We start from the raw sequence: 25020 nt of genomic DNA on the forward strand, positions 1-25020 counted from the left end.
TGGTTGAATGCTAGGTCCCTGCTGCTGGGGGGGTGGTGAGTTACAGGGTTAGGTGCCTGCGAGCCTCTGATCATAACATTCACCAGAGGATCGGTACAGCCCCTGTGTTACGTGTGTCCGTGTGCAAAAGACAGCTTATTTCGTGGGTATCGTGGATTCGTTGATACTGAACTTGGCCAGGGGCGCTGTGCCTCATGCCTGAGTGAAGCGGATCTGCTGGACGGCCTGGCACGGCAGCGCTGTGCGTGGGGCCCGTTTTAAACCGTGAAATCATCAATAAAAAGCACAAAAATGCAAACTTGGCACTAAATAGACCACGAGAGGGACACAGGTGTGTGGCATGAGCTGCGCTGAACCAGGAGGGCGGAGTGATGCTGTGTGATTCACCCTCGGCTGCGAGCGTGCACATTAGGTGATATCTTTCTGCTCTGCACATGTCCTCAGAAGCACCACGAGGACGGATTTCGGGTTGTAAGTAAGTTTTAGTGAGTAGGTGAATTCACAAGCATGGAACCCACCAATAATGAGGATTGACCATGGTTGACGTGTGTTTGTGACTTTGAATTAAAGGTGTATAAATAACCATGCAGATGCTGGTTCTCGTACATCTCACACACGCTTTTATTTCGGTCCATGAAATAGCCACTTAGCTCAGTGATTTAAAGGTAAACAACTGAAAAAAAAAAAGCTAGTTTGTTTGACTTTATAATCTTGAGAGCTGAGATATCATAAACTTAGTGTGAACCAGCAGATTGCTTGAACTCAGTTGTAACATGCTCTGTTTAGAATTCATTCTGCTAGGAAACTTCTAATATTCCGTGTGTATTTATATAGAGAGATTTATACAGACACAGTGATACATAGATAGGATTTTTAGTTCTACTTTCAAGGAAGAAGACTTCATGGTATTTAATCATCCTCTATAGAATATTATATCTCATACGTTTAAAATACTTCGGCTTATCATGGCGTAGTGTCAACTCTTACATTGATGTTTTGTAGATGTGAAGCTTCTAGCAGAATCTCTTCCTCGAAGAAATTCCTCCTTGCTCTCAGTCCGGTTGGGTGGACTGTTTCTTCGAGACCTGGCCACAGAAGGCACCATGTTTCCCCTTCTGGTGTTCCGGAATTCAGTACGTACAGCGGTGGGATGGCTGCTCTGTCCCAGGTGGGGTGAACTGTGATCTGTCTTAGGTGAGCAGTAGGTAATATTAACTCAGTTCATTCTGACATTTGGTCATCTTGAGACAGATGGGCTGATTAAAAACAAACTGGAATTCAGTAAGGTTTTTTTTTTGTTTGTCAGAGAGTGAATATTGGAGGGATTTACAGTAGGGCCTTCTTCCTCTCCTTTGTCGTAGCTGCCGTGGAGCGGTTGGCTCTGTTTTGGAAGAAAATGCCAAAAGCATCACTATTTTCTGCATTTCAGGGTCAATGTTCGCATCTCCTCTGTCTGGAATTCATTTTCATGCATTCTGACCCTAAGTCACTGATAGAAAGTCTCATCTTTTCCAGAGTTCCAAGAACCACTTTAAGTTATCTATATATGTAATCTTTTATAGTCAATATACCTTATTAATTAGATGTTTGATCTTATTAAGTTGGCAGAGAAACAATCAGAATAGTTGAGCATTTAGCCACTTGCTCTGTGATTTTTTTAGGGGGTGGATTGCGGAGAGGCGGGGAGTGCAGCGTGAGAGTCTAAAAAGCCGTACATACTTCCTGCTCATTTAGGAATCATTCATTAAACGCGCTGACTGCAGAGTAGCATGCCGTCCATATTGGCTCGGAAAAAGGCACAAATGAGAGAGATCCGTCTGCAAGTCCTCTAATCTGATGTCAGATGAGTTTTGATTTGGTTGTGCTAAGCGAGAGTGATGTCAAAGGACAGAACTTGAGGAAGTGTGTGCACGGCAAATTGTCCCCTGTCACCTGACACTTATGCATTTTGTGTATGTTTTAATAGCAAAAAGAAGTTGGCAGAGTCTCACAGTCTTTTGGTCTCCAGACAACATCTGCAGACAGAAGTGATCATAACCCTGGTAATTTGTCGTATGTTCTTAAAACTAATCTTTAGAAATAAGATGCTTACAGATCAGTAGTCCTGGTCAGTTGTAAGAGAGAGTGTGTCCTGTTTCGTCCCAGCGGTCTGTTGTGTGAATCTGTGTTTGTCTTGGAGACCGTGTTCTCTGTTAACCCATGTGTGGCCGGTGTCAGCCCGTAGGGCTGCCGAGGCCTGGGTTTCCATGATGGGAGTGAATACAACAACCCAGTCTTGAAGATTCCTGTTGAAAATTAGAGGCAGTCCTCATTAGGGCTTCTATTTTATAAGATTTTCATAAATGAGAACTAATTGGAAAATAATTTAGGAAATGTCTTTTTTCCAGAATTCCTTACAGGTTATCAAGAATAAGGTGCTTGTTTTTGCTGTGTTCCATTTTCTTTCTCTTGTTCTTCCCTTTAGCTGCAGACCCAGATGACCCGGTTTTTGAGATGCTGTATGAGAGAAATCCAGTGCACAGCCATTTTGAGAGGCGGCTGAATGTCAGCACGAGGCCCTTGAACATCATATATAATCCCCAGGCTATTAAAAAAGTAGCAGACTTTTTCTACAAGGGAAAGGTTCATACCTCAGGTTAACTTTTTTGTTTGTTTGATCTAATGTTACTTTCTATAGACATCTTTCTTGTCATTTTTAGTGCTTTGGACAAGGGTTATTATACATTGAACTGACCTGCTAGTGGCTAGAATCATAAAGGCCTGGAGAGCACAAGGATAGGGTTGTCCTTAGTTAGGGAAACAAAGTAGATGTCCTTGGAAAGTTACTCTTCCAAAAGGGATCAGTATCCTTAAATATTTTCTTTGTCTTTGCTTCCATTTAGCATACTTTTAAAAATTCCTTCCATTCTATTAGGTTGGTGGTTTCCTTGGCTACCCAGGATATTTTAGGCCCGTGAATTTAGGAGAAACGTTCAAGAACTTCCCTCTAGATGGCGGGGTCAGTGGTCTGTTTCGCTTGTTTGGTGCAGCGTGACACACTGCAGAGCTCATCCTCGTGCTGTTCTACATCCCCATGGCTTTATTCGTGCCTCCCTTCTTTCCCAGAAGAGACTTGAGATAGTAGGAGCAGAGAAAGCACCTTCGTTGACTGGGAAGTTGATAAAACAATAGTCCTTTCCTGCATGTATCCCCTCTCTCCCTCCTTATAACGATGGAGCTGTTTTAGTTTTTGGTCCAGTTTTTGAGTCTTCATGTCAGTGACAGCCATAAATGCTGTGTCTTTATTGCTCTGTCACTGATAGAATACAGAAGGCGTTTCCTTCCGAATTCCACTTTCTCTTTTAACGTAGTGGTATCCTTTCAAGATTTAGAGTAGCCTGAGATCGTTCAGAAAATGGTTCGAGAAAATTCTAGTACCTTAGGCGCCTTTCCCCCCCGCATGGCTGGGCCGCCACCGTTGCCTCACTCCGGTTACCGTACGCAGTGCTAGTGCAGGCGCGAGCAGGAACTGTTGTCGTGCGGAGGGTTCTTTAGCTTCGGTGGAAACTCGTGGTGAGAACAGATGTTGCAGTGGTCTTTTCCACCCAGCCGCTTGAAAATTCTCACTCTGCCATGTGTCTCTCGTCCTGCAGGTTTTGGTTATCAGTCTGAGCTTGAGCTGAGAGTGGCCGAAGCTGCCCGAAGACAGTATAACAAACTAAAGATGCAGACCAAGGCTGAAATCCGACAAACGCTTGATCGTTTGCTAGTGGGTGATTTCATCGTAAGTGGGGAAGGGGCGGCCGTTCCCTCCGTCAGGCCCTTCACCTCCTCCAGTTAAGCACGCTTGTTTCAACTACAGCCATGAAGTTCACCGAAAATATGAAATCCTTCTTAGTTAGCAACAACTGAAGTCTCATGGCTTTTACAGCCAGAGTGTCCGAAATAAAAATGAATGGCTGGGACTAGACCATGTTTCCTCCCTGTGTCCATCCTGGGACACTCCTAAGACTTGTTCTCGTTCCATTTTCTAGACCCGATAATTTACAAATGTTTCACTTAAGAGCACCCCCCTCACTTAGAATTATCAGAAGAAGAACACCTGGAATGGTGCCCCAGTGTTGGTTCCAGGGTGTGATAGTCACTTTGTGATGCCAAGTGATCAGCTGACACGAGGATGCCGAGGAGGAGGGGAGCCGAGAGACACCTTAGCAGTCCGGCAGAACTCTGTTTCCAGCACGGTGGCACGGAGGTGCACTGCTCAGGTGCGGCAGGTGGAGAGGGCGAGCCTGGCCCCCTTCAGAGAGCAGAGCCCCCGTGAGCGTCAGGGACGGCAGCAGTGTTCCCAGTGAAACGGTATCGACTGTGGTACGGGATGAAGAATTAGTCCTGTTTTTTGTTTCTCATGTGTGTGTTTCATCATAAATGCAGCCATTAGTATCCTCTTGTTGTCTTGGAGAGGTTTCTTTTTGATAACCATTTACGTAAATTAGCTTTTTACTACATCCATATATTTGAGACTAATTTTAATTGCAAGGAAGAGTAGTGAACACACTTATGGCCTGGTGTGTTTTTTACGTTTCAAATGTCAAAGCTTATGTTTCCCACTAAGATATTTTGACGTGAAAGTTCATGGTTGCCAGTGTCTGTGAAGAAGTAAAAATATTTGAGTTTCCATGTTTATTGGAATTCCATAATTTCTGCAATACTGTGAGATAGTAAGTCCTCTAGACGTAGAAGCCGGATCTCTCTTAAGCCACGGATCATCACAAAGAGCAGACAACCTCAGTCCAGGAATTTGCTCATTTTTTTCCCTCCCACTTTAAATATTTACCTGTGGTAATGTCTCAAATCCTTAAGCATTTGATTCTACTTCTGTTTCAAACTTTTTGCTCTAATACATGGACCTTGGAGTTACCCCCAGCCCCTGGGTGCGGCTTTCAGAAAGGCTTGAGCCCAGCTGGGAAAGCTGTTTAGTTTTTGTAGCTGTGGTTACGTTATTTATGGTTTATTTTACTTCTGCAGGAGGAGAGTAAAAGGTGGACCGTACGACTGGATATTTCTGCCCCTCAGGTGATCTTCCCCGACGACTTCAAATTCAAGAATCCCGTGTTGGTTGTCGTGGATCTAGGGAGAATGCTGTTGACAAATACCCAAGGTACGGTGTGAATGCGAAGTGCTGAAGACCTACCTTGCAGAGGCCGATCTGTCTATGCTTAACCCAGGGAAGCTTGAAAAAGGCTCTTTAGGGGCTCCTGGGTGGCTCAGTCGGTTAAGCGTCTGACTCTTGATTTCAGCTCAGCTCATGATCTCAGGACTGTGAGATCGAGCCCCCAGTCGGGCTCCATGCAGAGTGTGGAGCTGCTTGAGATTCTTTCTCAGTCTCTCTCTCTCTCAAAAAAAAGGGCTTTTTATGATATTTTAATCCCAGAGTTCACTTGTTACACTTCTTTTATGATAGCTGTATTGGGATACGTTTTAAGATGGGCAGTTCAGTAGTTATTGGGATATTGACAGAATTGTGCATGTTATCTAATCCCAGAACATTTTCATCATCCTATGAAGACATTCCAGACCCTTCAGCTGTCACTCTCCATTACCCCTTCTCCTACGCCCTGCCAGCCATTAATCTTCCTATGTCTGTGGATTTGACTACTCTGAACGTTTCATATGAATACAGTCGTGCAATATGTGATTTTTTATGTCTGACTTTTTTCGCTTCGTGTAATGTTTCGAGGTTTATCTATGTTGTAGCTTGCTATGCTTCATTCCTACTTATGGTTGGATAGTACTGCTTTGTGTGAGTACACCACAGTTTGCTTATGCATTCATCAGTTGGTGGACATTTGAGTTGTTTCTGCCTTTTGGTTACTACAAACAGTGGTGCCATGAACATTCGTGTACAGGCTTTTGTGTAGATACATTTTCAGTCTCTTCAGTGTGGAATTGCTGGGTCATATGGTGACTTGGTGTTTAACATTTTGAGGAACTGCCAGATTGTTTTCCAAAAGGGTGGCACCATTTTACTCTCTTACCAGCAATGCATGAGGGTTTCAATTTCTCTACATCCTTGCCAAGGCTTGTTATCTGTCTTTTGGATTATAGCCATTTTTTTTTTTTAATGAGTGTGAAATAGTATCTCATTGTGGTTTTTATTTGTATTTCTTATGCAACATTTTGGATTTTAAGAAACACTATTTCTCAGAACTTCATTTCAGAAATAGAGGTTTAATTTATTTAGGGATATTAGGGACAGATACATAAAAAGAGACTCCTGGAAGGTTATTTCACTACTGTCACTAGATCCGAAAAATATTTATTGTTTATCTTGAGATGGGCAGGAAGAAAGAGGATTCATGGGATGAAAGGTTGAGGAAGCTGATCAAATTATCTCAACCTCGTATTTACTGAGAAGAGCCACCCAAAATGAAGAGGTAGAGCATTCGAACCGGAGTGGGAAAGTTTGGTGCTACGGGGAATGTTAAAAGGGAATTAGATCTGAAGAAAAGGATCCCGCAACCACGGAAAGCACCTACTCGAACTTGTAAACCATAAACATGGAACAGAGACATGGGTGACAGAACCCAGTGGTGTGATTTTGTAGTTGACTCAGCACTGAGCAGTAAAAGACTGGACTGTGGAAGTCTGTAGAAGAGAAGGGTTGAATTGTGAACTCAGGCTCGAATGGGACACTGAGCAGTTACTGCTTGCAAGCACTGATCTGGGCACTCAGGGTATTGTTGAGGAAGACAGGTGAGGCCTGGGTTTCTTTGGAATGTTCTTGTGGGAGAACAAAACGAACACGTAGACAAATACAGGGAAAGGTGAACAGACAGCTGATTATGGAGAGTGCTGTAGGAAAGGTTGGTGAGAGCGGCTTGTGGCAGGGGCGGGGAAGCGGGTCATTGGTTTCTGCTCCCTGACCTGTGTTCCGCTGTCAGCAGGCCTCCATCTTTTCTCTTTTGTATTTCGATTTCCAAATTAATAGATAAGTTTATATCGGGTAAATGATAAAATCAGAATATCATGCTTAGAGTTTTCATCTGTGTGTTTTTTTATTTTTATTTTATTTTAATTTTTTTTAAAGATTTTATTTATTTATTCGACAGAGATAGAGACAGCCAGCGAGAGAGGGAACACAAGCAGGGGGAGTGGGAGAGGAAGAAGCAGGCTCCTAGCAGAGGAGCCTGATGTGGGGCTCGATCCCAGATCGCCGGGATCACGCCCTGAGCCGAAGGCAGATGCTTAACCGCTGTGCCACCCAGGCGCCCCCATCTGTGTGTTTTTTTAAATTGGGGTTGGTTGATTCTCTCTTTTTCCTTGATTATTACATTAAAGGAAAGAGTAAGGAAGGATCAGACGTATACTTTGAATCTTTTCCTTTTTTGTCTGCAGATGACTCCAAGAGGAAAAGTGGTGATGGGCTAGCATCCGAAGAGAACCAGTTTAGTGACGATGAATATAAGACGCCTCTTGCCACGCCTCCTAACACCCCCCCTCCTGAGACAAGCAGCGGTCACGGAGAGAAAACACCTCCATTTTCTGGGGTCGAGTTCAGTGCGGAGCAGCTTCAGGCACATTTAATGAGCACGAAGATGTATGAGAGGTACTCGCTGTCATTTATGGACCTCCAGATCATGGTTGGACGAGTGAAGGACAACTGGAAGCACGTCCAGGATATTGACGTGGGACCAACCCACGTGGTTGAGAAATTCAATGTTCACCTACAGTTAGAACGGCGGTTGATTTATACTTCAGATCCCAAGTACCCTGGAGCTGTGCTCTCAGGCAACCTACCAGACTTGAAAATCCACATCAATGAAGATAAGATATCTGCTCTAAAGAATTGTTTTGCTCTCCTGACCACCCCGGAGATGAAGACTTCGGACACTCACTTTAAAGAGAGGATCTTTCCCCAAGGCGGGCAGCGGGGAAGTTTGCAAGACTCAGTGATGAATTTAACCCAGAGCTTTGTGACGTTGGAGCAGCGTACCCGGGAGGTTCTGGTGGAGTCACAGCTCCTCCTGGCCGAATTTAAGGTGAACTGCATGCAGCTTGGTGTGGAGAGCAGCGGCCGCTACATTTCCGTGCTCAAGGTGTTTGGGACCAATGCTCACTTTGTGAAGAGGCCTTACGATGTTGAGGTCTCCCTGACCGTTCACGGATTGCTCCTGGTGGACACGATGCAGACTTACGGTGCTGATTTTGACCTATTGATGGCTTCGCATAAAAACTTGAGCTTTGATATCCCCACAGGAAGTCTCCGGGATAGCAGGGCCCAGTCTCCTGTCTCTGGATCCAACGTGGCCCACCTCACTAACGCTGCCACACTGAATGACCCATCGGCTACGGGTGTTCCACTGGACAAAATTCTCACCAAAGAACAGGAGTCCCTCATCAAATTGGAATATCAGTTTGTGAGTTCAGAGTGCCCGTCGATGAATTTGGACAGCACTCTTCAGGTGATTTCATTACAGGTGAATAATCTGGATATTATCCTAAATCCGGAGACAATTGTGGAGCTGATTGGTTTTCTTCAAAAATCTTTTCCCAAGGAAAAAGATGATTTGAGTCCTCAGCCTTTAATGACTGATTTTGAAAGAAGCTTTAGGGAAGAAGGAACTTACCAAGCTACCTATGAACAGAACACCGAGGTTGCCGTGGAAATCCACAGGCTTAACTTACTGCTCCTTCGGACAGTGGGGATGGCAAATGGCGAGAAATATGGCAGAAAGATCGCAACTGCAAGTATTGGCGGCACCAAAGTTAACGTCTCAATGGGCGGCGCGTTTGACATGAACGGTTCTCTCGGCTGTTTGCAGCTTATGGACTTGACACAAGACAACGTGAAGAACCAGTATGTTGTCAGCATTGGGAACTCCATAGGCTATGAAAATATCGTCAGCGACATTGGCTACTTTGAATCTGTATTTGTTAGAATGGAAGATGCGGCCCTCAGCGAAGCTTTGAGTTTTACGTTTGTTGAGAAATCTAAACAGGAGTGTTTTCTCAACCTCAAGATGGCTTCCTTGCATTACAACCACTCTGCTAAATTTTTGAAGGAGCTGACGTTGTCCATGGATGAGCTGGAAGAAAATTTTCGAAGTATGCTGAAAAGCGCAGCCACCAAAGTCACTACGGTACTAGCTACCAAGACGGCTGAGTACAGTGAGATGGTGTCGCTCTTTGAAACGCCAAGGAAGACACGGGAATCCTTTATCTTAGAAGAAAATGAAATGTATGGGTTTGGCCTCGCTGGGTCTCATTCTGACACCGTAAAGCTAATCTTGAACATAAACATTGAATCCCCCGTTGTGTCTATCCCTCGAAAGCCCGGGAGTCCTGAGTTGTTGGTGGGACACTTGGGACAAATATTCATCCAGAATTTTGTGTCAGGAGATGATGAATCCAGAAGTGACCGTCTGCGGGTAGAAATTAAAGACATTAAATTATATTCTTTGAATTGCACCCAGTTGGCAGGCAGAGAGGGTCCTGGGTCCGAAGTAAGCCGGGCGTTTTGTTCTCCTGGGTCTGCCAGTGCCAACAGTCAGGAGGAAGCTCATTTCACCCGACATGATTTCTTTGAATCTTTGCATAGAGGTCAAGGTGAGGAGTGTAAATCTTTTGTCTCATTTTGTCGAAAGATTCCAAACCCAGCATATGTGGTACTTTGCTTAAAACAACAACAAAAACCTTTTCTTTTAGAATTATCCCCAGTGAATATTTAAGAAATCAAAATAGAATTTTAATAGAATGCTTCATATCAGGTTGGTATGTTTTCAGTATTTCCCATTGGATACCATATTTGGCAAAACAATTTTTTTTTTTTTTTTTTTAAGTGGCCCCGGCCACTTTAACATTGGATGAATGCCCATTTACAGGGATGCTTCAAAGGGTGGAGTCTATTAGAGTATTCTTTAATTTGGTCAAATACATCTGATTTTTTCAGTTCTAAGCCATAGATCTTTTCTAGTTAAATATTGTAGTCCAAGTTACAAAAGTGGAATATGGAATTTAGTCCATGGATGTTATATTTTCCTTTCACTATTCTACCATCTTCTGTGATGGGTTGGTCCACGGTCCTAGGAATAAAATGTCTCTATTTGTGTTCTCGATCTGATCTGCTAAAACCGAACAGTTCAATCTAGTAGTCTTGGTATCCACAGACATCAGGTGGGCCCTGAAGCCTGGCTTTCCTTATTGGTAAAGAAATGCATGCCTTAGAGAGTTTCTCCATCTGTGGTTCTCAGATGTTAACTTACCAGTTCACTTACATCCTTGCCTAAAGATTGCTTTCTCTGCTTGGGATGAAAGGTGTTCACTTAGAACCTGATGATTGTTCTTGATTTTGATGTAGGCCCAGTAAGAGGGATCAACCTGTAATTGAAAGCTGGGTAGGGATGAGCAGGGATGGGTCTGGCAAATGCTGACTTGGGAGGCTAAGAGAAGCTTAGAGACCTGGCCTGGATTAATGTTCACCACATTTTTTTTGAAGCCACCAAATGGAGTATGTCATGAAAATATTGTTTCTTTTTGTGTATAAATTTATGTTGTACCTCTGTTTGCTCTGAGTTTTGGTATTGGTCTTGCTATGAGTTTGCCCTTAATCAGAGACCCCAGGTGCCAGGCTGTTCTGCCCTTTGGGTCTAAGGGTAACTCACAGGCTCTATTTTCTATACCCTGCACTTCAGCAACAATGCAGTAAATATTAGTATTTCCAACCTGTCATTTTCTCTCTGTCATGCCAGCTTTTCACATCTTGAACAACACCACCATTCAGTTTAAACTGGAGAAGATCCCTATAGAGAGAGAATCTGAACTGACTTTCTCCCTTAGTCCAGATGACCTGGGAACTTCTAGCATCATGAAGATCGAAGGGAAATTTGTCAACCCAGTTCAGGTAAACACCTGTTGATTTTCATGTCTGGGCCGTTGAAGTCCTGTATTTACTTTATATTTATATCATATTAATATGTTCATATCTTGTTATATATTTGTGTATATAAAATATTAGAAGGAAAATGTGTAAATTCAAAGAGACATTGTGACTGCCTATTACTGTTGATAACTTGTTCCGTGAATGTGGAGCCTTTTCATCATGTCCTTTCATCGCTGGGCAATCAGTCTGTTGGCCCTCTTCATGTGGAGGGACAGTGAGTTCTACAGAGGGGGGAGGCAGATCTTGAGTTCCGTTGCCATTTAAAAACAGGCAGAATTATTGCTTAAAAAGTCAGAGCCTGTCTTTCCCAGGAGAATATAGTTCTTGTCACTCTTCTGACGTACTTGGCTCAGCCTGTAAAACAACCTGATCATTTGAGCTGTTGACAGACCCTCTCAACGGAGAACTAGTCTTGCCCTCTTTGAAATGAAATGGGCCAGTATAGGGATTTTGTGTGTGTGTGTGTGTGTGTGTGTGTGTGTGTGTGTGTGCGCGCGTGCACGCGTGTGCTTGTGTGTAGTGAGTATGCCTCTGTGTGTGGGGAGTATATGTGTATACAGCTGTCACCCTTTTTCCTTCAAAGGTGTAATTCTTCCTGCTTTCACAGGGACGAGCGCAAAGAGCATATCATTATATCATTGTAAAACAGCAGGGACAGCAGGGTCTTAGGGCGGTGGACCCTCGCCTTGGGCAGTAATCGGTCCCTAGGCTGTGTCTGGCAGCCGCCCTGGAGTTCTTCAGTAGTGCTGCTCACAGAACATGTGTACCTTTTGACATCAGTGGTTCCTGGATATGGGTCCCTGGGGGAGGGAACTTTCCCCAAACCTCTCCCGTCTTGGCCAAACTTTTGCATTACCAGTAGTGGCTGCTAGGGTGACTTTTCACCTTAATAATAGCACATAACATGCGTTCTGTTGGAATATGTTGACTTCCTGTTCTTATGGTTACCGTTCACTTACTGTGGTTTTGATGAAAATCTTCTAAAAATTATGGTAAATAATTCTTTAAATTATTATTTAACAATTAATTTAATAATTTCAAAATATTTTATTAAAAATTTAAAACATACAAAACCGTGGAATAATTTAATGAACTTCATCTACCCGTCGCTCAGATTTAGCAGTTATCAGTATTTTGCCACTTTTGTCTCATTTCTCTCTCTCTCTCTTCTTTCTTTTTGGGGGGGCGAGAAGGGGAAGAAGAAGAGGGAGAAGGAGAGAGACTCTCAAGCAGGCTCCGTGCCCAGTGCAGAGCCTGACGCGGGGCTTGATCTCACAACCCTGAGATCATGACCTGAACCGAAATCAACAGTCAGATGCTCAACCAGCTGAGCCACTTAGGTAGCCCTTTTGGTGAACTATTTTAAGCAAATCCCAGAGTCATACCATTTTTACTGCTGTATATTTTGAATGTATCTCTACAGTCTGTGTGCATTTCCTTACATAACTACAATGGTATTATCATGTCCAAATGAGGATTCCTTGGTACCATAATAAATTTGAATCCATTTTTAGATTTCGGAGACAAGTTTGATTTTTTAGAAAAATATGTCTTTTCACTTCTGGTTGGTTTGAATCAGGATCCTAATGAGACCCTGTACATTGCATTTGCGTCATGCATCATGTGCGTCGTGGTTTAGTTTCCCTGTCGTTTTTCCCCACCCTATTACTGTGTTGTAAGAAGTAGGTCAGTTGCCCTGTAGATTGTCCCACGTTCTGGATTTGGCTGTTTGTGTATGGCGTCACTCAGCTCGTTCTCCCACATTTCCTGTGAACTGTACCTTAACTCTACAGGTTTCACTGGATGCAGGTTCTCTTTTTCTTGGCCAGAACACTTGAGCAGTGGTGCTGTGTACGTCATATTGCATTATATCGGGAGGCACATAATGCTTGGTTGTCTCTGTGTCAGTGATGCTGAAATTGATGATGAGAACCTGATCTGTCCATTGTAAAATTCCCTGGCAGTCCTTCACGTAAGGGCTTATTCCACAGAAGAGCTCTGATGGGATACATTAGTTCGTTAGGGGCTGTAAAACAACCACTTTCCAGTTCTGTCATTTCTATATCTGTTTGGAATTACTCTGTTAAAAAATTGCCTACAAGTATATAAAAAACGTCTGTGAAAATATTTTTAATAAGTTATAATTAAAACAAAGCAAGGGGAGAGGAAACAGAAGGGATCATGGCTTGTCATTATCATTATAAAACACTTTCTGTTTGTTTAGCTGAACTGCACCAAGGCTATTACGCCATCTGGTGATGATCGGCGAGTTGTAGAACTATGAGTCTTGTTTCTCAGTCCTATGGTATCACCACACTGGACTTTTGGCAGTATTCCCATCAATTTTTGCAGTTGTTTTTGTGGGGTTAGAAAGGGTGATTTTACTGATTCAGGCCTACAGTCAACAGTACTTACTGAACATTGATTGTGTAAAGATTATTTTGCGAGGGAGGTAGGGGGAGGGCCTCATCAGTAGACATGGGTCAGTGGGAGATTAAGGACAGAAAAGAAACAGAAGGGGTAGTCCCTGCTGTCAACCGATGTATAACATCTTGGGAAAACCCATAAACATCAACTCTGGAAATTTGTGGGCAGTGCATCTGAGTGCAATTAATAATAGTAGTGGAATAACTGAATTCTTCTTTTTAACTACAGGTGGTGTTAGCAAAGCATGTATATGAGCAGGTTTTACAAACGCTGGACAATCTCGTGTATAGTGAAGATCTGAATAAGTTTCCAGTCAGTGCTACCTCCTCACCCTGCCCTAATTCTCCTCTGCCTTCCCTCAGTACCTGTGGAGAACCTTCCATTGAAAGGAAGGAGAATGGATTGTTCAGCCACTCCAGCCTTTCTAACTCTTCTCAAAAGTCCTTGTCTCTGAAGGAAGTCAAATCTTTTACCCAGATTCAAGCCAACTTTTGTATATCAGAGCTTCAAGTCCAGCTGAGTGGAGATCTGACTTTGGGGGCCCAGGGTCTTGTGAGCTTAAAGTTTCAGGATTTTGAGGTGGAATTCAGTAAGGACCATCCTCAGACTTTATCTATTCAGATTGCCCTGCGCTCTCTGCTGATGGAAGACTTACTAGAGAAGAATCCAGATTCCAAATATAAGAACCTAATGGTGTCTCGGGGAGCGCCTAAGCCATCTAGTTTAGCACAAAAAGAGTATCTTTCTCAGTCTTGTCCTTCAGTATCCAATGTGGAGTATCCTGACATGCCTCGGTCTCTCCCTTCCCACATGGAAGAAGCTCCTAACGTCTTCCAGCTCTATCAGAGACCCACCTCGGCATCCCGGAAGAAGCAAAAGGAAGTCCAAGACAAGGACTGTCCCTTGACCCCACCCCCTTCTCCAACCGTGGATGAGCCCAAAATACTTACTGGAAAGAGTAAATTTGATGATTCCTTGGTACATATCAATGTATTCTTGGTGGATAAGAAACATCCAGAATTCTCTTCCAGTTATAATCGAGTTAACCGGAACATTGATGTTGATTTTAACTGCTTGGATGTGCTGATCACACTGCAAACCTGGGTCGTGATACTAGATTTTTTTGGAATCGGCTCCACTGCAGACAACCACGCAATGAAGGTACTGCCTGAGGACATTCTCCAAAATGTGAAGTCAGAATCGAGTGCTCTCCTGGAGTCTGAACTTCAGGATCCAGTTAACACCAAGCTGGATCTCAAGGTATCACTCCCTTTTGGCTCCTTGAAGTTCTAAGAATGAATTTTGCTTTGTTTGTTTAAATGCACTCATTGTTCATTTACCCTAGGAAATAGATCTTATCGACAGGGGAGCTATATTTGGTCTTCCGGATGTCTGTTAATATTTTAGAAAAGGTTTAGCGTAAATCCCCTCTGGAGGCAGGGAAAATAAATGGTGTAAGTAGCGTTCTGTCTTTCCTTTGGGTTGTGCAGTTTGGTGGGATGCCTCATTTTGTTGGAGCCTCAGGTTGCTGGTCTTTCGTCATCCGTCTAGTTAAGATAACTAAGTGAGATAATGTGTGTAAAGCACCTAGCCGAGTGTCTGGTGCATAGTAGCCACCCTGGAATGTGGCCTTGGTCCTCCGTCCCTGCTTGCTCACAACGTTGTTGGCTTTCACTGAGGCAACAGGACGACCACTGAGAATGAAGTCTTATGTCAGACCGCCTGGGTTTGAATCCTGGCTCTTTTGCTGTAACCTCTGGCTGTGTGGCCTTGGGCACAGTTTTTAACTTCTTTCTCCCCCAATTTTCTCATCAATGAACTGGGGGTGTTGAGTGGTGCCTCCATCATTGGGGTGTTGCAAGGATTCGGGGAGATAACTACATCAGTGGGGCCCTTTGCACAGTGCATGGCATGAAGTGAGCATTCAGCGAACGATAACTTGTGTAGTTTTGCTATTATGTGGATTACTAGACTTATAACTTGTCCTTGGTACTCCTATTGTAGATGTTTAAAAACACATACAAAAGATGGTGTTTGAGTTTAAGGTTATGCTGCTCTGTGTGCTAGCACGGGAAGATGTGTAAGCAGGTAAATTCGATCGACCATTTGGGGTCACGTCTTCGGAGCTAGCACCATCCAGAGCCCGGGGCCCCTGCAGTGGCTGATGCCATCTGTGCCTGGAGGGTGAAGGTCTTCATCTACTTGTCGTAGCAAATGCGGACTGGCGCTGGCTGCTGGGGAGCGGTCAGGGAGGAGAATCATGTTTAATCCAGTCGCTGTCTTCTTCTTACCTTAGCTGGTGGGAGGCTGCATTCCTCTAGAAATGGAAGAGCTTTCGGGACAGAGTTGGGCCTGAACCAGTATCACCTCTCCTGCTCGGTGTCTGTGGACCAGTGCCATCGCAGCACTGAGGCCTCCGGCACCTTGCTTAGCCCGAGGAATGGCAGCTGGAGAGGCTTCCGTCCTTGTTTTGCACTTGACGTGTTTGCAGCCGTGACTTTCGTCTTCTGGTGCCCGTAATGCACGGCCTCAGGAACCCTTCGGTGTTGGGTGTGGAAGTGCTCCAGGGGGCTTTGCACAGATAGAGGGAGCTGGCTTCACAAGAGAACAGTGCTGGATAGTGGCCCTTGGCAATGGGTTGTTTTAGAATTTTTGAAAACATTTTTATTGTGAACATTTTCAGACATCACACGAATAGTTGAGTGAACTTCCCTTGACTTTATTCCTTTGAGATTCATCACATTTACGTTATTCATTTTTTTCTTTTTACTGAAGTATTTTAAAGCAAATTCCAGATCTATCGTTTTACCTCTTCATGCTTTGGTATTCATTTCTAAAAAACGTGGACATGTTCTTACGTAACCACAGCCAACTAAATTAATGAGAATTTCTTGGTATTCTGTAACACTCACTAGTCCATGATCAGATCTTTCTGATTATCTCGGAGTAGCCCTTTTACTAGTGAATTACAGAGAAATGAATGGTTAAGAAACTTCATGTCTTCCCTGTGAGCTCTGCAGTTCATTGGAATACGTTGCTTCGTCTACAAAAGGGGGAGAATTAAAAAAAAATGACATGTGATGCTTTTGAATGGGAGTTCAGATAAGGTTCACATGTTACATTTGTTGTCCTATCTCCTAAATCTCTGTTAATTAAAGAAGATCAGTCTTTACCCGCCCCCCCCATGGCATTGGCTTGTAGAAACCGGGGTAGTGTCCTGTAGAGTGTCCCACAGTCTGGATTTGTCTTTTGGTTTCCATTTGGTGACACTTGACTTCTTTGATCTTCTCATTTTAGGAATGAAGTTAGCTCCTCAGATTCAGGTTCAACTCTTTGTGAACACTTAGTAGGTCACGCTGGGTGCTTCCTGTTGCATCATGCGGGAGGATATGTAGCATCTGGTTGTCCCACTTTTAGTGACACTAGGATTCATGCTCAGAGTGGGGTCGGGTGGTGACAGCTGGATCCCTCTAATCAAAGCATTTTTAGCCCCACTGTATTTGTTTGTTGTTTGGGTGATTAAGTGACTAGAGGCTTTCTGTTTCCCTCCTTCACGATCATCTCATTTCCTGGAGACCCTGTGTCTGTGTTAGTAAGCTTTCTGCAGCCTCCAAGTCCACTGCACCTAGAATAATACCCTCCTTTTTTTCTCTGCCTTTCTCTACAAATGTTCCTCCTTCTTCCTTTCTTCCTGTTTTTTTTTTTTTCCTTCTTCCCCCATCTTTTTTCCTCTTTATCATTCATTCATCAAACTTTTACTGAGCACCTGCTTAGTGGCAGGCCCTGAAGATGCAGGGTGAGTCTGGCACTTGGACGCAGTGAATGTGAATTGAGTTCCATCTTTTCCTCTCTCCTTCCTTCCCCTCAACCGAAATCTTATCTCTAGTGGTGACCCTGAGGTACTTGTCTCAACACATCCTAGATATAGAAGTCCTTTGAATATTTGAAATGACAGTGTTATGATACAGGATTTATTTGTTTCAAGGAATGTGGTTCCTAAGATACAGGATTTTGGCATTCTTCTATTTCTGCTTGTCCCTTGAAAAGAAAATCTTTGACTGTGGCTCCTAGGCGAAGTCCCAGTTGGTCGCAGAGGCTTTTATTAAATATTTGTTGAGTCATTAAACAGGATTCTAAATCATATTTATCATTTTGCTTAGACAGATTTCTTAGGGTAGGACTTAGTGAGTCTCCATGAGTGGTTACCGAATAGTACAATACGAAAACAAATGCAAAAATGAGAAAAATTGTTTTATAATGTAACACGTTTCACTCACCAAGTATAGACGAGGTGAGCACAGAGACGCCACCACAGGCCCTGGGTTTTAGGTTGTCCGGTCAAGCCCCTTTCTCCTCAGCTCTCTCCTCAGATTACGTGTGACTGATAAAGAAAGCTAAAATGAAATTGGCATCCACAAAAGCGTTACCTTCATGTTTCCTGAGCCTTTCTGTATCTTCCTCGATCAGGTTCTGCTGTTTGCCTGACACATGCCTTTTCTCCCCCAGTAAGATCTGCCTTGCTTTATCTCCCACGTTCTTAGGTTCATTCGCTCTCTCTCGTGCTGAATAAGACCACCAGTGAGCTTGCTAAAGCGAGTGTGTCCAAATTAGTGGCACACCTGGAAATGATTGGTAAGTGGGGAGAAACCAAACTTGCAAGATCTGGTAAGAATTTGAACGTCCTGCTCACAAATCTAATTGTCTTCACGTGCAAAGTAAGGTGATCAGTGGCTTAGGTTGTGGTTCTTGGTCTGCCCATTTTTGGTGGTGGTGGTTCCCAAATACTGGCTTATGGGTCAGAATCATGTGGCCAGCTTGTTAAAAATGTATGTGTCTGTCCCCCCGCCACCCCCCCGCCCCATCCCAAAATATGATTCATTAGGTTGGGATGGGGCCCTGTGTTTTTTTGTTTTTTGTTTTTTAAAGATTTTTTATTTATTTGACAGAGAGAGAGACAGCCAGCGAGAGAGGGAACACAAGCAGGGGGAGTGGGAGAGGAAGAAGCAGGCCCATAGCATAGGAGCCTGATGTGGGGCTCGATCCCATAACGCTGGGATCGTGCCCTGAGCCGAAGGCAGACGCTTAACCGCTGTGCCACCCAGGCGCCCCCGGGGCCCTGTGTTTTTAACAAACTCTGTCTAGGGTGACTATATAATTTTTTGTCCAAATTGGGACATTTTGAGAGTGAAAGGGGACTTTATTAATAATTATACTACCTGGGAAACCAGGGTGTATGTTCACTCTATTGCCATGATGGGGGAGCCACCAGTAGGGGGCGTGATTTTAGGCGGGAGGATGTCACAAAGCTGACATTCTTTCTATTGGGACCCTGTAGGTTGAAGTTGTTAGTTGAACACAAGTGATCAGCTACATCAAGTTCTAAATAGGAGAGGTTTATAAAGTGTGAACAAAGCACTGTTCCTTCCTTAAGGAACAGATAATGAAATAATGGAAGGTCAGAGCTCAAATGTTGATTCTGTAGTATGAACAAGACTGTCTTTGGGGGAAGAAATGATCTGAAATTGAGATTTCATGCCTGATATAAATTAGATTAATTATAAAAGCTCAAAGAGATAGGTCTTTAAAATCGGGAGAAGTTTGGGTGTTTTTGTTAGATGACATTAAGGGTCAGCTACAAGTATGTCTTCAATTCATTGAGAGCTGAACTAGCACGGCGAATATAAACACCTAAGTCATTGCTTTGTGTACTAGTCAACGATAAAGCTTGTTTTATGGAAGCAACAGTTTGCAGTATCGCTTTTTAATATCCACACCATGTAACGAATGATTCATCAGAGGCTCACATCCCACGTGCACATGTTTTAACATCCCTCTTTGTTCTTTTCCACCTTCCAGGGGTTTCACTCTTGTAATACTGCAGCGGTTTTAAATTTCTCTCCAGCGTCTGTCTCATTAATTGCACTTTTTTATTGAATCACACTAACACCCACTTAATGTTGCCTGAATACCTGACGTATCTCTGACACTTCTCCTTTATTCTTTTATCCATAGTACAATTAGGAGACCTTTTGTTATTTCACTAATCCTAATTAGTGATCTTAATCTCCGAAAGGATCCCATTTTGTCTGTTTTTAGAAATATTTTATCCTTTAATTTGTGTATGCATTTAATTTAATTTCTTTCCCCTTCTAAAGGTTAAAGTACGATATTGCTGTATTGTTTCACCACCCCCCCTTGGACTTTTGCATTGAGACTGTTTGAAACAATGTGGAAAATGTTTTCGGTGGGTGTATTGGAATATGAAAATTTGCCTTTGACATTTAATTTGATTAAATAGTGAAAAGTCTGAGGCATGTGTATATCGGCTTTTGTGCCAGACATATTTAAAGGTGTAGGACAAAAAAAGATACGTAAGAATGTGTTCTAACTTTAACATCCCTAGATGGAGACCTGGCCTTACAGGGAAGCATCGGGAGCCTGTCCCTGAGTGACCTCACAGCCCACGGAGAATTCTACAGAGAGCGGTTCACTACCAGTGGGGAAGAAGCACTCATCTTCCAGACTTTTAAGTAAAAATATCAGTTTTTCTCATTTGACATTGCATCATACTCGCTTGCTATTTCAACTTTTTGTTGGTTAAACAAAAGTTTAAAAAAATTTTACCTTCTTAGGTAAAATTGATATGATCTAGTTACAGGGAATCCTGATTTATAGTAAAACTGATCTGTATTGAAGCGGGCTGCTCAGTCTTCATAAACAGATGGTGTGTGATTGAAATAACTTTTTTTTTTAAAGATTTTATTTATTTATTTATTTGACAGAGAGAGAGAGAGAGCCAGCTAGAGAGGGAACACAAGTAGGGGGAGTGGGAGAGGAAGAAGCAGGCTCTTAGCGGAGCACGGAGCCTGATGTGGGGCTTGATCCCAGGACTCTGGGATCACGCCCTGAGCCGAAGGCAGACGCTTAACGACTGAGCCACCCAGGCGCCCCATGAAATAATTTTTTTAAGAGTTTTTTTTACGTAATCTCTACACCCAACATGGGGCTTGAACTCACAACCCTAAGATAAGAGTTGTACACTCCACCGACTGAGCCAGCCAGGTGCCCCCAAATAATTGTGATTATTAAAAAGCCTGGGCTCTCATGCCGGCTTCATGCTGACTTGTTTTGTGACCGTAGGCAAGTCACTTAATCTCCATGAATCAGTTTTTCTATCTAAATATTGAAGGAGTGAAGTTAGGTCGGTTTCCATCTAGCTCGCAACGTTCTGGGATGATTTCAGCCTGAAAATGTTGTTGAAGGTATGGTTGTTAAATTATATTATGCATTTTTTTTCTGTGTGAAGACGATCTATATCGAATCTTTTCATTTTTAGAATTTAGAAGGCATTTTTAGACCTATGTAGTTTTTAAAGAATGGTGTCTTCCGAAGGCTGAAAGTTTAAAATGGTGGGTTTTCAACATTTTGGGGAGCTGTTAGAAAGTATAGATAGCCAGCTCTGCCCCCCAAATACTCGGTTCTATGGGAGTGCTCAGTTGTTTTTTTTTTTTACATTTGTTTATGTGATTCTAATGTTTAACTAGAGTTGAGAAAAACTGTCCCCAAAGATGTCTGAGAACTTTATTTTCATTTTCAGGGGAAGTATATCATACTCTACTGAGAATGTAGATTGACATGTTTATATTATTACCTACCACAGTGGTGTAATCTATGATAAATAAGATAATTAATATAAAAGTCCTAACTGTCTGCCTGACACAAAATAGGTGCTTAAGCAGATGTGAGTTTCTTTCCCTTGTGACTGTGTCCCGTACAATTTATTATTACGATGCCATGTCTTTTAAATTGAAAACTATTCATAAAAGTGTTCTAATTTGTCTTGGAATATAAATGCTGAACCTCTCTGGCCTGCATTTCACTGAAGTAAAATGAAGATGTCTTCCTACCTCCAGGAGACAGTTTTCCCCAGAAACATTGATTGTGTTGCCTGCTGTTCCTTACCCATTGTTTCATGGACTTATTTTTTATCTTTTGAGTCCATATTGTTACAGTCTTTGAGCGGGAAGAATCACTCTTCCCTAAAGGCAGGGAAAGAGCCCTGATGAAAGGTGTGAGCCCCAGGTGGCTTCTGAGTGAGTTCTAGAATCAAGAGTGAGTCTAGTGCCAGGGCTGCCCACCCTGTTCACAGCCATGGCCATCACCCCAGATTTTGATTTCACAGCCTCGGCACATTGCTGCAGCTTAGAAAAGGAGTGATTATTGGAGTTTGCTTCGTCAAACCTGATTGCAGAGTGGCATTTTAATAGTTAAAGCTGTTTTCTAGGGGAAACCCCTGAACGAGCCTGTTTTCTTCCAATACTGCTTTATATCTGGCTGCCAAGTCACACTTCTGCTCTTCCTCCCAGATACGGCCGGCCTGACCCTCTGCTCCGGAGAGAACATGACATCCGGGTGAGCCTCCAGATGGCCTCCGTGCAGTATGTGCACACGCAGCGCTTTCAGGCTGAGGTGGTGGCCTTCGTTCAGCACTTCACTCAGCTGCAAGACGTCTTAGGGCGCCAGCGAGCAGCTATCGAGGGGCAGACGGTAGGAAGGCTCATTTCCCCAAGTTGCTTTTCCAGTTTGATCAATAGAACTTTTAAGCCTCTAGGGAGAAGTCTGGAAAATTTCACTGCAAAAAGGAAAGGACTTTAGGTAATTTTATGCTTACTAGTGTCCTCCACGTAGCCAGCTCTCTACAGAAGTCTTATTGTGATTGGAGAGCTTACATTCCTTCTTCATTGTGTCCTGTTTTAATGACCTGTAAGGTTTAGCTTTAGCTTCCTCTAAAGAAGATAAACGGAATTTATGGCTAACGCTTAAGACTTCTGGTCCCTTTTAGTACTTCAGTGGAGATACTTCTCTTGAAAAGCGTTTCCAAGGAACATATCAATTATATAAAGAGAGTTTTTTCCAAATAGATTAGCGGTTCCCAACTTCTTTGATCATGGTTCTCTTAATGTTTTGGATATATTTCCATGGCACATCCTCAGCAAAAAGACACACCTAATGGTCTTTCCATTTAAAGAATAGTTACGTCTAAACAAGTACCTAAACATTTCCTAATGACTCAGTAGCCGTTTAAAAAAATAACACATAAGTGAAAGACTAATATTTTTATTTTCGTTTGTAAATAAATTACTTGCTAGCAGGGGTGTAAGTGCCCCTTGGGCACCGTACAGCTTCTCAGACTTGGGGCCAGGCTGGACACGGCAGCCGTCATTCATTGTCCCATGGCCCATTATCACAGCAACTGCCAAAGACCCAGTGTCGCGAAGACGAGACATCATCGAAAGGAGTGTAGCATGGTCTAACATTGAACGTGAACTACCTCAGTCTAGTACGCGCAGCGTCCGACAGATGATGTGTTTGCCTCAGAAATTTGAACTGTCCTGGCAGCACGCACGTGCGTGGCAGCGTCTTGTGGTGTCTTGGCACAGGGTCTGGGAACCACAGAAGACGTTTACAGGGCAGTCCTTTGTAAAACTTACTTATTTTTAAGCTTTGTTAGGTAAAAGATTATAATGAAATAAATAGATACTGTCTTTATAGTGACAACATTTAAAAAGTTCAATTTCATTTACATGTTTTGGGTATGTTACATATTGATTTAGTATAGAATCCAAGTAAAAGGACATTTGGAGAAAAGTCTCCTTCTCAGTTACTTTTCCTCAACCACCCAGTTTCCCTCCCTGGAAATAATCAGTGTTACTAGTTTCCTGTGTATCTTTGAGAGAATATATTTTTTAAAAAATATAAAAGCACAGGGGTGCCTGGGTGGCTCAGTTGGTTAAGCCTCCAACTCTTTATTTCAGCTCAGGTCTTGATCTCAGGGCTGTGAGTTCAAGGCCTGTGTTGGGCTCTACAATGGGCGTGGAGCCTACTTAGTTAAAAAAAAATCTATATCTATATTTATACCTATATATAAAAGCACAGTCAAATTATAGGGAATGTGGGAAAAAAGGATCAATCTTATCCGTGTCCTAGTACCCCAGGTAGATTTTAATTTGTTTTCATTGTTTTTTAAATTTCTCCCTATGCATGTTTCCATGGATGTATTCATAGAGTATATAACCTTTTCTTTTCTCTTTAGAAACTTTTAAAATAATTTTTTATTTGACACATACAAAACAATATCTGTAGCATGTCAGTTTCGAAGTATGATAGTAAAATGAACAGTCGGGAAATAAATAAAAATTAAAACATCGCTAATGCTGCCGCATATGTTCCTTCCCCTTCTCATTCCTGTCAACTCCTTAGGTAACTGATCTGATTTTTGGGTCTTGTGGTCCCTTAAAAAAAAGATATAGTATCTTATTTCATTTGTTTTGATCTTTACAAAAATGGTATTAAGCTGTGTTCAATGTTCTGTTACTTTTTTTTAGTTTTCATTTAGTTAGATACATTCATTTTTTTTTTTTTAAAGATTTTATTTATTTATTTGACAGAGACAGCCAGCGAGAGAGAGAACACAAGCAGGGGGAGTGGGAGAGGAAGAAGCAGGCTCTTAGTGGAGGAGCCTGATGTGGGGCTCGAACCCAGAACACTGAGATCACGCCCTGAGCCGAAGGCAGATGCTTAACCACTGCACTACCCAGGCGCCCCAGATACATTCATTTTGTTACATGTGATTGCCTTTCATTTAATTTCACTGTTGTAGTTCATGGCGTGGAGCACAGATTTATCCATTTTCTTGTTGAACATTTGGTTGTTTACAGTGTTCTGCTCTTGTGTACTATGTCTCTTCGTGCACACGTGTGAGAGTTTCTCCAAGCAGGATTTCGGGGCCATGGGGTATGCACGTGTTTATCTTTACAAGATAGTAGTGCCAGATTGTTTTCCCTAAACGATTATACATTCCCATTGGCAATGTGTAAGAATTCCTTTTAATTCATATCCTTGTATGAATTCATATCCTCTAATTCATATCCAACACTCATATTGTTAACCTTTTTATTCTGGGCCAATAATGGTGTAAAATGGCATTATTACATTTATGGTCTACTTCTGCCTTTTATTTTATTTTTACTTCTTATTTTTAAAATAATGGAAAAACAATTTAATTCCTACCTATACTTTTAAAAAAAGCATTTAAATCGAGAAATAGCATACAGTACATACAGTAATGTAATATAAAGTGTGTTAATTTTATGTATACATTTTTGAAAGCCATCATGTTAACCTTTTTTCATAATCTGGTTCCATTTTGCTTTGCATTTTTCATAGCGATCCTATTTAATAACTGTATAATCCATCAAATCAGTTTACTTAACCATTTCCTTGTTTTTTAACATTTAAATTGCTTCCAGTTTTTCATTCTTATGAGTAATGCTTCTATGAATAGTATTGTGTACCTAGTTTTTTTTTTTTTTCTTTCATTTTTTGAGTTATTTTTATACTATTGAATCCTGTGAACGATATTGTTTGGTCAAAGTGATGAACATTTTTGTGACTCTCAATTGGATACTTTTAATAAATGTTGTCTGTTAGAATTATGTACCCTTAAAATGATTATTGTCACCTGTGTGGTTTAAGCAGCAGTGTTAAGGAATCGCTCGGGATAGGAAGTGAGACACTGTGCATTAGTGTGTAATTGGGTTTAATTTCCTGGGTTAAGCAGAAATTAAACAGGAGGGGCGCCTGGGTGGCACAGCGGTTAAGCGTCTGCCTTCGGC

General features: G+C 42.4%; 1 protein-coding gene across 1 annotated transcript in view; it reads left to right on the top strand.

The window, feature by feature from the left end:
* Positions 1-25020, top strand: part of VPS13D (vacuolar protein sorting 13 homolog D) — a 260740-nt gene that overhangs the window by 22567 nt on the left and 213153 nt on the right. Inside the window, exons 14-24 of the mRNA XM_040645796.1 lie at positions 1003-1133; positions 1967-2042; positions 2465-2635; positions 3633-3763; positions 5005-5137; positions 7375-9585; positions 10728-10879; positions 13574-14605; positions 17887-17977; positions 19749-19875; positions 21712-21892. Coding sequence (XP_040501730.1) covers positions 1003-1133; positions 1967-2042; positions 2465-2635; positions 3633-3763; positions 5005-5137; positions 7375-9585; positions 10728-10879; positions 13574-14605; positions 17887-17977; positions 19749-19875; positions 21712-21892 — 4436 coding nt within the window. The remainder of the gene's footprint in view (positions 1-1002; positions 1134-1966; positions 2043-2464; positions 2636-3632; positions 3764-5004; positions 5138-7374; positions 9586-10727; positions 10880-13573; positions 14606-17886; positions 17978-19748; positions 19876-21711; positions 21893-25020) is intronic.

The sequence above is a fragment of the Ursus maritimus genome, unplaced genomic scaffold (genome assembly GCF_017311325.1).
Source record: "Ursus maritimus isolate PB19 unplaced genomic scaffold, ASM1731132v1 scaffold_32, whole genome shotgun sequence".
Lineage (NCBI taxonomy): Eukaryota > Metazoa > Chordata > Mammalia > Carnivora > Ursidae > Ursus > Ursus maritimus.